This window comes from Abrus precatorius, unplaced genomic scaffold, assembly GCF_003935025.1.
Source record: "Abrus precatorius isolate BTA unplaced genomic scaffold, Abrus_2018 Scaffold5, whole genome shotgun sequence".
NCBI classification, from domain to species: domain Eukaryota; kingdom Viridiplantae; phylum Streptophyta; class Magnoliopsida; order Fabales; family Fabaceae; genus Abrus; species Abrus precatorius.
This window is the reverse complement of record NW_020874395.1, coordinates 5829721-5844067: the sequence shown is the minus strand read 5'-3', so window position 1 is coordinate 5844067 and position 14347 is coordinate 5829721. Positions and strand designations below refer to the sequence as shown.

The 14347-nt window shown below is 26.1% G+C and overlaps 1 protein-coding gene across 1 annotated transcript; it reads left to right on the top strand.

Annotated features, from left to right (window-relative positions):
- Nucleotides 1–5379: 5379 nt before the first annotated feature.
- Nucleotides 5380–6799, top strand: LOC113868166 (protein PHYTOCHROME KINASE SUBSTRATE 4-like). Its single transcript, XM_027503752.1, has one exon. It carries the CDS (start codon nt 5568–5570, stop codon nt 6771–6773), a length of 1206 nt encoding a protein of 401 aa, XP_027359553.1. The 5' UTR covers nt 5380–5567; the 3' UTR covers nt 6774–6799.
- The last annotated feature ends 7548 nt before the right edge of the window (nt 6800–14347 follow it).

Sequence of the window (14347 nt, the reverse complement as noted above, 5' to 3'; positions counted from 1 at the left end):
GTGATAATTCGCCATTTAAGGCAACTGATGAAGTTCCAGGAGAATAAATGCAAGTCTCTCTACGGACTATTGATGCCATCCAGTGTTGTGTAGAGGTTTCATCTGGTTAACTCCCCTTTTGAGACAATAACATTATGGCATTACCTTAAATTCTAGAATTGATAAATTTATTTTAGTGAATGAAGATATGCATTGATTGTATTTCATGCTATTCTTCCACATTAGTGTGACTCATGAAGATGTTTATCAAAAGGTTTTGTTTCAAGTTTTGGGTTTTGCAACATTTCATGTGTGCCAAATTTGGAATTATGTAATGTTTAATGTTGTCTTCCTTGGTTAATTATAAATAAATGTATATAGCAGCCATGTAATCTCCACCATGGTGACCCAGACACGTGAGCAAGAAGCTGAAATGGACTGGGGGAATGAAAACTGCTGATAAATTGTTTTTGGTCGATCAATGGCATTTTGAGAAGAAAGGAAAGAGAAGTTCTCTTGTTTTGACCCCAGACCAGCAATTTTGTATTCATTTGATGCTCAATTTTGAATTTCCCTTCAATTTTTTCATTTGTTTTCCCTGAGAATTTCTGCTAGACATTGATCAAATTGGTTCATTGATTCTGGTTTAGTCCTTTTGATGATGGTATCCATTGGTTTTGACTTTATATGCTTGTTTCGTTTATTATGCTGAAGGAAATGGAAAAAAACAAAAACAAAATAAACTAAATACTATAATGATCCTCAAGTTACCTAAATTAATAGATTAAATGGTGGGTTAGCACACAAGGTTCTTACTTTGTAAGTAGAGAAATTGTTTTCAAGATTTAAACCTCCAAGTTATAAGGTAGCAAAATTTTACCATTGCACTAAAGTTCATCCTCACCTAAATCAATAGATTACTAATGAAAAATATAGCTAACTGAACTCAAAGTATTTGTGAAGTTTGCTTCTATTTCTAAATATCCTTTTCTTGCTTTTCCTTGAATAAGCTGTCACTAGTCAGTATTCACATTAAATTTTGACACCCTTATTTCCTATGATTCAATATTTCGTTTCTCTATTTGTGTGGCAATGGTTGAAGGTCGTGGCAACCAAGAAAACTTCTGAATGCAATCTTGAATAGTGCTTGTTGGTTAAATTCCTTTTTCATTTAACTTTGATACAATATCAATCTAAACGGTACTCTATTCATGATTTGTTAGATTAATAAGGGCATGTAAGTATAAATAATACAATATTTGTTAAAACTTTTAAAATTTCATTCATAACCTTAATAAAATGGGATTTTAAGTTGACATCATTATTAAAAACTAATTTTCAATTATAGTTTTCTTATATCTTTGTTATAATCCATTAAAAGAGGAACACATGTCATGACCCTTGCACTAATCTCATTTCTTACAAGAACATCACAACTCTTATGAAGGTCTAATTCGTGGACATGAAAATGACCTGGCCACTGTAACATCAATACCAAATTCTTACGTAAAGTCACTATTTTTCCTAACCAACCACTCAGAATATGTCACATATATTAAAACAAACCGCACGGGGGATAAGTATACATCCAAAGGGAAACCAGCAAATTAAAGATAAAAGATGATGTAATTCTCATATAGGAATTTTCATATGAATTGTCATACCACGTACGTCACATATACTATTTTATACACATAAAACATAAGGCTATAAATGGCACCACAAAAAACATAGGCTTGGAAACAAGGAGTTATCAAACTTGTATGACATTATATATGCACACAATGAGTATCCTATTATCCTGGATAAGAAAGTCTTATCCTCACCTAACGGGATAACCAAGAAGAAAGAAGACACAAATCGACAACTATAATTCTAAAACGAAAAGGAAACCAGTGCCAAATCTCTGTTGCATGGGGTACGGATTGTATTATATACAATAGGCCTTTTTTTTTATATATCAATGTACTGTAATTTGATACACAAATCACTAATCAAACGTATGTTTTAAATTTTTTTTCTTAAGTATAATTTTAGTCCTTTTTTTTTTATAAATTTTGATTTTATTTTCTAAAAAACATAGGATTTTAGTCTTTAATTTATTTTAAAATTTAATAATTTTTCTTTTTAACATAGCACAAAAATGAAATAATTACAACATTCTAGTCAACTTAGCCATCACTAGAAACCAAAAGTGCTTGATTTTAAAAAAAAAAATTGGAATGAAAAACTAAAATCAAAATTTAATGAAAATGTAAAAAAAAATGTATTTAACTCTAAATATTTAATATAATTAGAGTAGGTCATATATGATGAATAATGTTTAACAGTTTTTTTTTTAACTTATAGGTCATATATAAGTTATGGAGAGAGAACTTAGAATCTAAGATTTTTATTTGAGTTGAAGTAAAAGTAAAACGGGGTATATGCTTTGCAATTTTAGCAAAATATCCAAGATGAAAATTATGTGTTGGAAGTTAAATTTGAAGATGATATTATTCTATAAATCTGCAATTTTAAGTACTTAAGATCAATTCTACAAAATAATGAAGAAATTAATAAATATGTTACTCAAAAATACAAGAGTTAAAGTGTAGAGTATCGAGAGTTATTCATTACTGTAAAGTATATATCAAACTAAAGAAAAATTTTATTATATTATAATACAACTAACTATCCTATACGATAATGAATGTTGGGTCTTAAATACAACATAAAAAAAAATTTGGAGTGACAAAAATGAAAATGTTAAGATAGATGAGTGATGATCCAAGAAAGGACATAATAAGAAATGTATATACATAAGTGTTTGAGTAGTAGATATAATAAAAAAGATGACTAAATACTGTCAAAGGTGATTTTATTACATGTAAAAAAAAATCTTAAAAAATATTAGGAAGAAGTGAATGATATAAATTTTAGTCCAATAAATAACGGCAGAGACATAAAAGATCTTTATAAAAAATTATTAAAAATTTTTTAATTAATAATATTTTAAAAATTAGATTTTCACTGAGCTCAACAGTGTCTTGTGATATATATATATAATTGATTTTATTTAATGAAATAATAGTTAATTTTTGTTATTATGTATATGACTTATGTATATTTATTAAAAATAAACTATCAATGCATAACTTAAAACACTATCAACAAGAAGCTGTATCATTGGAATTATTTGTTTACAAAAAGCAAGCCTGTGAATACATGACTTGAAAGACTAAAATAGACAAATAAGAATCAAACTGCTATAGTTTTCCTGTACCATTTACAGCATTAGGAGATGCTGTGTATTTCATAATTGTCCTTGGCTTGAAATACTGCATAGCTGTCATCCATTTAGGCAACTTCCTATATAATTCTTCTCAACCACCAAACACATGTGCAAGTGCCCTTTATTTTGTTATTCAACCCTTTCTATATATCACACACTATATTCATAAGTTTAAAGCTTTTATTGAAATCTCAAAGTATATTGGCTAATAAGTGGCACTCAGAGAGTATAACTTACTCAGATTTCGTAAAAATATTGAAACTTGTCTCCATCCAGTAATTTATAGAGTGAATTACACTATATTGTTAAAAAAAACACGACATAATTATACTTATATATTTAATGATAAATATTTTATAATAATAATCTTAATTAAATCTTAGTTATATTCTTACAACTATAAATTCTATAAATAAATAAATTTTCCTAAATAAAGTTTATGAAGTATAAAACGTATTATATATAATAATAACTAAATAACACAACTATCCCAAAAAAACAGAAATTAGTCAATGCTACTAATATTGTTTGGTCTAAGTCATCATTCTGTATACAAACACTATAGAGTGAGTTCTCAATTTTAGTTCTTTAGTTTTTGTGTGATAATGGCTTACTAGCAAAAAAAAATCCTGTGAAATATACAGAAGTACAAGTAGAAGATTATTTTTTGAGTATTAATATCTAATATCATATGTACATATGCATACATTGTACCTATTTTAAAATATCCCTACATGACAACCTGTTAATAAATGAAATGAATACTTACATTGATTTGCACCAACCAAGCTAAAATTCTATAAAGAAAAAAGACATTATGAGTAAGCTCATGTCTTGTAAAATCTGATAGAAAGAATGTAGACAAAATTCTTCTCCAAGAGCAAAATCCAGACCACCTAAACAAGAAACATTAATGAAATGTCTAGGGGCAGGCAATTAAGCAATGCATGTTAGCTACAATGTTAATGTTGACCCACCACTTACTGCTTTCAAATCAATCCACTTCTGATGATACAATTCATTGGGTTTTATCCCATAAAGACAGTTCTTTGTGATCTGATTTCTCATGAGTTGAGACACACCTTCCTAACGTTAAATAAAATGGACCCTCACTTATATATTCACATTGCTGTGTTTGATTTTCTATTTCAAATAAAATGGACCCTCACATCAATACCACCAAAGTTATCAGGCGGCCACATGATGATAAAAACTTCTTTGGAAAATAAGAAAAAGGTAAGGAATGGTCACATCTCAAGTTTGGATATATAATCACAAGTGGTTCAAGCACTGTTAAGGTATTTGAAATAAGTGACATTGTGTTTGGTACACACAAGTAGTGATTTCATTCTTTGCTAACATACCCTTTCAATAGTTTTTAGTGTGTCTAAAAGTTTTAAGACTTTGGATGAAATTACTGTTTAAAGTCTACTTTTGAGTTTGGATTTTAGTTACTAAAAAATGTTAAATGATACAAATGTGTTTGATAGAACAACCTATGTATGTTTCGCTAGTCATCATTTAATTTTATAACTTTTTCTCCCTTTATTATTATATATTCTTAATGAGTTTGGCAAAAGAATGTAGCAAATATCATTGTTGTGTAATTTTTTGTTTATATACATTGAGAAAGGGGTGAGGCATAGCACAAGTTAGAACTTCATTTCATTGAAGAAGGAGAAAATGGTAGGATGGAAGAATAGGGTAGATATTTTAATCACATACAATAATACATTTTGTCTAAAGTTAGAGACCACAGGGTATTCTCCGATACAAAGGACTTAAATTTGCACTGAGCATTTTAGTAAAAATTTATAACAAAAGTTGAAGTATTCTTTGAAATACTTCTTTTTAATATAATTAAAAATTATAAAAGAACGAGATTCTGGCCCTTATTTAATAAGCTCAATTAATAATTTTATAAATTTTAACTAATTATTAAAATTGAATTATTAGCATTTTTACAGACTATTATTAGTATTATTAATAATATTACTACTAATAGTACTATAAAAAAATGATTGCTTAAAAAATTTCCAACCATTACTTTTACTTATACTGGAAATATGCTCAACCATCCGTTCACACACTAGGTTCCTGTGCAAACATAACCTATATGTGAAACTTTCTTTTCTTAATTTTACTGCTTTGTGATTGGTGATAGGAAAAGTTACTACATAGTCCTAACACACCCAAATATATATGAGCATAAGGAATTTCAGAGTCAGTACCACCTATGTTCAGTTTCATCCTTAGCCTTTCCATTCAAACATTGAATTAAACCCCCCTCAATATTAGAAAAAGTGTGGGAAAAATGGAAAGGGCAATTCCTACCAACCTGAAACCAAAATCACCCAACCTTAGAGATAGAAATGCATCTTTTTTATCTCCTCGTCCCACACCCCATCAACCAGACAAAAGTGAACCACACCATGCTATGAGGCCTATTGGATTTAGAACTCTTGATCATGATTCCACCTCTGAGCATAGCACTTTCCATGCACACAAGTACTTCAACCAAGGGACTAACAATGACAACATCCAAAAAGTGAACATCAACAGCAACAGCAGAGTTTCTCCCCTGCTTAACCTGGACACAGAACACAAACACAATCAAGAACAAGGTGATATCACAAAGTCCACAAGGTCATTCTCCTATTCTGCTTCATCATCACTTGGTGGCTATGCCAATGCCAACATCAACAACTACAAAGCTCATTCATTCCATGTTGCAACTCCAACAACACCTTCTTCTTCTTCATCTAAGGCCAGTTTAAATAACAAAGCTGGTTTGTTATTTCATCCTCAAACAAGTGCAATTTCAGTTAACCCTCCTCAAAGCCCTTCTGATCTCAGCAAGAAAATCAGAACTTCATTGTCAAAACCCATTTGGCTTTTAAGAAGAAATTGTCCTTGCAATGATAAAAAGTCTGTGCAAGTGAAAAAAAACACACCAAAACCCAAAACTCCTGCAACCACACAAACACCACCAACACAACAACCTCAAATCCTTTCTTCACACAAAGATTCTATGAATCACAAGACACCACAAACATCCAACAAGGAAGTGAACTCTCAAAGATTGTTCCAATTCCAACCTTCCATGAATCAAGTTCCAAGGCCCTTAAGTGAAGGCTTCACTTTTCCTTTGTTCTTGGCAACAAACTCCACCACCAAACCTCAGGTTCTTCTCAACGTTGTTCATGAAGAAGAGGACACACCATCACGTGATTCCTTGCAAGTTTTCCAACCTTCAAGCCCCCCCAAGTCACGTGCCATGGATGATGATGCGGCCAGTGATGCAAGTTCTGATCTTTTTGAGATTGAAAGCTTCTCCACTCAAACTACTACGCTGCCATACCCCATCACAACCTCCATTGCAGAGTGCCATCAAACATCGGAAACCTCCGCCATACACGACTTCTTCTTTGCCGCCGACGCCGGCAATAATTTGTGGTGGCGCCGGCGTCTCAGAGACATTGAGATGCCACCTCCACCACTTCAAAGTCAATCAAATTGAAAGGAAGAAGACTTTACACGCAACTTATCAAAGTGGCACATAAATTTCTTACCAATGTATTTTATAACTTATTTCAATAAATTTTATAATTCAAGAATATTTGAAAGTGTTTATTCAAGTGTACGTATGAAGGTGATTTATAATTTTCTTGCAAATCTTTTTCCTAAGAAACTTCACCGATAAAAATAATTAAAATAAGTTATTTTTAGTTTATTTTTATAGGCTCTACAAACACATATGAATGAAGATTCGATATTAAATAAACATAAAATTTTGAAATAATTTATTAAATATTTATGTTATTATTTATAATTAAAATTATAGTTTTATTTGGATAAATATCTTTATTTAAGATTATCTTAAGTTGTTAAGATGATATATATATATATATATATATATATATATATATATATATATCTAACTGAATTAGACTTAAAATTTGTTCAATTTATAAGAGTTTAACAGCTTACTTAAACACCCTCTAAATTAGTGTTGTAGTGAATTAATTTATGACTAACATCACAAAGATCCACAAGTGTTAATGTACTAGTTTAGTCGAACCCAAAAAAAGTCCTTGTTTCTATATTTGATTTTATTTGCTAATTAAATTTCAACTTCTTAATTCTTTTATATTTTATGTACATGGTGTATCTTGTAGTATCATGTCTTTCCTTCTTTTCACAGGATAAATAGATTTACTTTTAATGTGTGTCAAAGAAATCATTATAAATGTAACTAAAGGAATAAGTGCTTGTTAAAACTTTTAAAAAAAAAAAAAAACATAAAACTTGACCAAATTCAAGGTTGAGAATGTTTATTGTATAAATGTAGATCAGTTGGGTAAATTGTGACATGGATGAATAATTAAGTTCACTAGGATTATATAAAAAATTTCACAAGAATTAGGTGAATTCAATGTTAAAAATATTCATTGTATAGATATAAATATAAAACTAAATGAGTTTATTTGGACGAATGGTATTTCTTTATAAGTTAGAAATAATATATACATTTCAGATGCTCCTCATATGCTTGTCAAACATTTGTTTTTGGCATTGGAATCTAATATAGAAGGCCACTCTAAACAATAATAAGTGCTATCTTTACATGTATTTTACAATATTTTAACTACAATATATATATATATATATATAATATTAAATGTTGAGAAAACCATTGTAAAAAATGAAAGCCATGATTTGATAGCAGCTTTTTAACGTATTTTAATTGCATATTAACTTTTTAATTCTTATAGCTATATTGTAATAAAATTTGTTACTTTAGTATGAATTAACAAGCAACGGTTTTCAAAATTATTTACAACAACTGTTTAAACATTTTGACCACAATTTAATAAGGATTACCTAAAAGATATAAACAATATTTATTCAATTATTATTAGAAAATACTTTATTTTTATTTATCTAGATTATAGGTATTTTTATTAAAAAATATTATATTTAAACTGTTAAATATAAAATAAGTTATGAAATATTTAATACAACTGCATTTAATAAAACATTAACTCAAGATTTTCAGGTTAAATTATAAATACAAACATTTCTATATCCTACTCCAACTATTAGTTAAAATAAAATAAATGAATAAATGAATGTTAAATACAAAATAAACCATATGACATAATTAAGAAGGGCCACTCCAAAAAGCAATCTTTTAGCTAAGGTAGCTCTTAAAAGTATGAGAATTCATGTTTAAATTAAAGGTAAATAATATGCAAGAATTAGAAAACCATTCTAAAATCGTTTAAGAATAATTTTTATATGTAGCTTATGGTATATAAATAGGCAATGATGTTTTACCAATTGTTATAAAAAAAAAATGGATAAAAATACTTCCCTATTTACATTGTTTTTAATCGTTGTATATATTAATCTTATAATATTTTTATTAATTCAACATATTTAATAATAATAATAATAATAATAATAATAATTATTATTATTATTATTATTATTATTATTATTATTATTATTATTATTATTATTGTGCCTTTAAAGATGTTGTTTATTATATATTTTAAGAATAATTTTATATCCGTTAGCAAGAACAATTTTTAAATGATAAAAAAATATTGCCTATTCATTTTAAAAACTATTTTAACTATTGACAAAAAAGTTGTCAACTGTTAAGAAACTATTGTTTATCATATAGTTTAAAAATAGTTTTACAACAATTAACATTAAAATTGCCAACAATTAAATAAAGCACTGATTATTCTATGTTTTAGTATAACGAGTTTATAATCGTTAAAAAGTGATCATATCAACAACTGAAAATGGTCTTTTATTTTATGTTTTATGAATGATTTCACAGCTAATAGCCATAAAAATTAATATCCGAACTACAAAAACCGCTGTCTTATTATATACTTTACAAATGATTTTTGAACCAATTAATAAGAAATTAAAGTGTTACCTAAAATACAAAAAACATTATAGTGTATATTTTTTTAATTTTTGTGTTAATATATTTGACATATCATACAAATGTATTAAATTTATAATCTTTTATTGTATCGACTATGACAAATGCTAAAAATGAAATTTACTTCTCTACTTTTTATCATTGGAATTGGAATGATCCACCTATTATTATTATATTATATTTGTGATGTGTGAAGTGAACTCATATATATATTTATTTATATTTAATTTAAATTTTTTATTTAATTTTTATCTAATAGTTAGTGAAATAATAAATTATAAAATTAAATATAAATCAAATAAAAAATTTAAATCAAATGTAAGAATTTTTATACTTATAACAATATAAAAATATCTTTTTCGGTATACATATGATGCACATATACACGTTAATACACATCCATAGGTGAAAGCATTCATCAAAGGCACTGCTCTTACAAAAGAAAAGCCACTCCTTGCGGTGGCAGATTTTGGTCTCACGGGGGCACAGCTTCCATGTCTGCTTCTTTTCCAACATAGGAATTGTGGGTTTGATTATTTGGTGTGTTTTTATTTTTGGTCTAAAGTGTGTTTGGTGTATGCATATGTGATGCATGTTCATGGGTTTTGTTGCTTTTAGACATGTCCTGAGAAGGGTACAAAAATAATGCACCCTCATCTGCCCTATTGTTTCTTCACTCAGTTTCTATTTTTAGAGTTCAATAATGTTTGTAATCACTCGTTTTTATACTATATGATATGGTTACTCATTTAATGAACATGCATGTACACCATTTCCCATCATACATGATGCCACAGTGGGTCGCAAATCTTTCATGCATGTTTTCATTCTCTCTCATTAATGTGAAGCTAATAAAAAAAAATTGTTGATATTATTTAAATATAAACTATTTTTATACCTTCAAAGCTAAAATCATGACCAAAATAAAATGAATAGTACATGATAATTATTATATTTAATCTTTAATAAAATGTAGACTTGTTTTTAAATTTTGACTTCAAATTAAATTTAAACTCTTTTAGCAATGCAAGATAAGCTAAAAAAAAAATAAAACATCAAGTTTTATTAACGCTTAAGCACACTTTTATAAGCTCAAATTGAATTCAATTTTTTTTACCTAACTCACTAAACCCTACCACTATCGTTGTTGTCACACGTCACTTTCTACTGTCACTTGATCACTATATTATCAACACCACACATCTTCCATAACTTTAAATAATTTAAAAATAAATTATATCTAAAATGTCTATATATATATATATATATATTATAGCGTAAATTATTAAAAAATAATTTTATTATTTGTATATAATTTATATTATGTCTTATTACTACAATCAAATTTTATTTTCAAATATTTTATATCGTGTATTTATAATTATCTATATTACAATAAAATATAATAACACTTTTATCGAACTTTATTATTCAATACATTCTTATCCTATATCCTTACAATCAAACAGGGGCTTAAAAGTGAGTTTAGAAGATCAGTAAAAAAAAGACTATTCAGGATAAGTGCATGTGAAAAACATAGTGTCATATATCTATTAATGGATAAAGATGGAAACACTGTGCATGAAAAGGGTATAATAAGACATCACATTCAATGCGATGTCTAAATTCAGAGAAATAAAAAGTGATATAATAATAATAATAATAATAAATAACATGATAAAAAGTAAATAAATAAAATTACAAATCGCCTCCAAATGAAAGGAATATTTATAGAATAGAAGAAAGTGCAAAACAAACAGGTGTATAAATTCATAACAATTTTTTATTTGAATTCTTCGTTTTATTTTCTCTTTGTCAGTACGTTTATCTTTTTAATTTTAAGTTTAACTGTAATTTCTTTTTATCTATATAATGTGATTTATGAGTCATTTTCATTTTTTTAACTTTAATTGTTTATATTTAATCTTTCTAATTTTTTAAATATTTAAATTAAGTTAATTATCTCAAAATTTTATCTAATAATTGATAAAATAATAATTAAAGCGTGACCTATTATTAATTTGTATAAATAAAAAATATTTCAATATTTCAATAAAAAGTAAATAGAAGATTTGTATTTTTATTTAATTTTTGTAAATTTATATAAATTAATGATATATTACATCTTTGTTATATCTTTATTAATTATTATATGAAATTTTAGGATGATAAATTATATTTGAACAATTTTATAAGTAAAATAACTAAATGTGAGTAATTAAAATTAAAAAAATAAATAAAAATCATACATAAATTAAAATACAATTAAATCTATATTATATATATTGTTTAGTATGACAACATAGATGATGTGTACTACATGTGTAAATCTTTTATATGTCTCTCAAGGATGTATATATGTAGTACCCTTCAACAAAAAGGAAAGAGCAATTAGCAAAGACATGATCTTCTTTAATTTTGATCCAAGTGAACCAATATCTCCTTTTAGATAAGTCTAATTATTATTTGATTTGTTTTCTGATTTGACTTAATTGAAGTTATATAAGCTTTTGTTTTCATTTGTTTCTTTTCGTGCATGTCTTTTTTTTTCTTCTTCTTCTTTTTTCGTTTTCTTTTTACTGTGGGGATATAGATGTTGTAATAGCTGATTTAAAAGGTGTTTTATAAAACTGAAAAGGTACTAAACTGAATTTTAACATGAAAACTTATTCATCAATACAACATTTAAATATATTTTTATTTTAATTGATTGACTATATATATGACAAATAAAAAAAAACTTCATTTAATGGCATATTTGTGTGTGGTTAAGTAAACTTTTAATTGTTATATTTTAATTATGCGTAATTTTGATTCTTTTGATTATTTAAATTTAGTCTTCTAAATTCTCAACTGTTTAAATTAGTTAAGTCTCTTTTATTCTGAAAAATTATTCTACAATTAAGTATCACACGTTATTGATTTGTATAAAGCAATAAATAAAATATAAAAATTTATTTTTATTTTTATTTATATTTATTCATTTTATACATTTTTTCGTAAATTCATGTAAAATAATGATATATTGCATCATTATTATATTTTTTATGAATTATTAGTTGAAATTTAAGAGTGAAAATTTAATTTAAATAACTAAAAAATATAAGAATTAAATGTGAGTAAATAAAATTACAAAATATAAAATTACATAAAAAGTAAAGTATGACACTAAAAGTAAAATTAAATTTATATATTATGAGTCTATGTTACAATTTATGTTTTTTTAACTACAAATAATTTTTAGAAAAAGTTATAAAAATATTTTTTTAATATTTAATGCAACTGCATATTTAAAAGTTAAACATAAAAATTACAACAATCTTATATCATTTGATTCATTTACGCAGCAGTAATTTGAGATTCATGCTTTGTTTGGGAGTGAGCAGAATTTGGAAAAAAATAATAAAAAAAAAAATAAGAAAGAAGATAAAATTAATTAATTAATTAATATTTTAAAGTTATTAACATGAAGAAAAATAAGAAAGAAAAGTCAATTTATTTCTGTATTTATTTAGTTAGATTTAAAAAAAAAACAAAAAATATACGTTCGTATTAAATGATATTTAAATCCTATTAATATAATTGAATAAAATAAAAAATTAATGCATTTTAGGCCATTTGCTTAAAAACTGTCTTTTCTTCTTTATTTTCTTTTCAAATGAGAAAGATAAGGACTAGCATTTAATGGGGGCCTTTGGTCTCTTTCTCACCTTTGGACCATCCTAAACAAAGTGCCTCATTACTGAAGATGAGCAATGTTGTTTCGTACATTAATATACTGTTTAATATTCAAAAATAAAGAAAACTCACGCTTAGATAAAAATGAAAAATAAAATATAAGTAACACCATTATAAATTCAAACATCTCAAGTATTTTGGACAAAGATGTAACTTAACTAATCTCACATTAAGAAAATTAACCATTATTTTTATGATATACACTTAAATTGTAACTTAAGCTAGCAACTCGTTTACTAGCTCAAGTCTTTTCATAATATTTCGACCAAAAAAACATCCTATAATGTAAAAGTAATGTTTGGTTAAATCTTTTAAATAATTTTTAATTTTTAAGAAAGCTCTGTGAGAGCTTCTTGTTTTCATTACAATGTTTTCATCTATTACTATTATCAGAGCTTCTAATCCTTCTGTGATAGTTTGCATTTATCATAGGATAAATCAATGTTTTATCATGCTTCTTATGACTAACTTTCGATTTTTGTTTGTACCATGTTTCTTAAAAAAAATTCCTTGCAAAAAAGATTAATATTTAAGGTGTGTTTGATTAACAGTTAGTCATGTACTTATTTAATAAATTTTTATTTTATAAACAGTTTATATCATCAAGTATAAGCTTAAATATGAAAGTAGTCTCAACATTTATTTATATTTTTATTTTTCATCCTTATAAACTCTTTTTTATATTTTATATTTTCAAAATTTTCAAAATTTTTAATTTTGTTCTTTTCACTAATGGACTTTGTCCAATGAAATAGAATTTTTGATGTGACACCCTTCTTCATTTCTAATGATAGGGTCAAATCCTCCAATGAAATCTAATTTTAAGACAAGTTCGTTGCCTTCAACACTCTCAAAAGCTTTGAGAAAATGATCATTAAAATTAAAAAAATAACTGTAACATATCCTACTCATTTTTTTTTTATTTTTAGTCCTTATGATGTATTTTTTATGTTTTATATCCTTAAATTCGTTAACATTTTTAATTTAGTCCCTTTCTTAACAGATATTACTAAGATTAAACAGATTTTTTTCTAAGAAAACTTTCATTCACCAACTCTTTATCTTCATCATCGTCATCTTCTTCAATGATAATTTTACTCTAGACTTAGAGTCAAGCTTATAGAGATGATATTGATAACACAAAATTAGAGAGTTCAAGTGAAAAAAAATAAACATGACATTAAAAAAGAGTACAAGTCCATAAAAAAATCAAAAGTAAAGGTTGATAGATAAAGTACAAGTCGAAATTATAAAAGAAGTTAATTAAATATAAGTTAAAATTAGGTTAAATTTAGTGTTAAATTTTTTTGACTTAACTCTAAATTATTTAACATATATCATTCAAATTTAAAGTTCACTTACTTTCTCTTATAATTCTGAGTTGAATCCAT

Coding starts and splice junctions, on each gene's coding strand:
- LOC113868166 (XM_027503752.1), top strand. CDS start 5,568: ATGGAAAGGGCAATTCCTACCAACCTGAAACCAAAATCACCCAACCTT.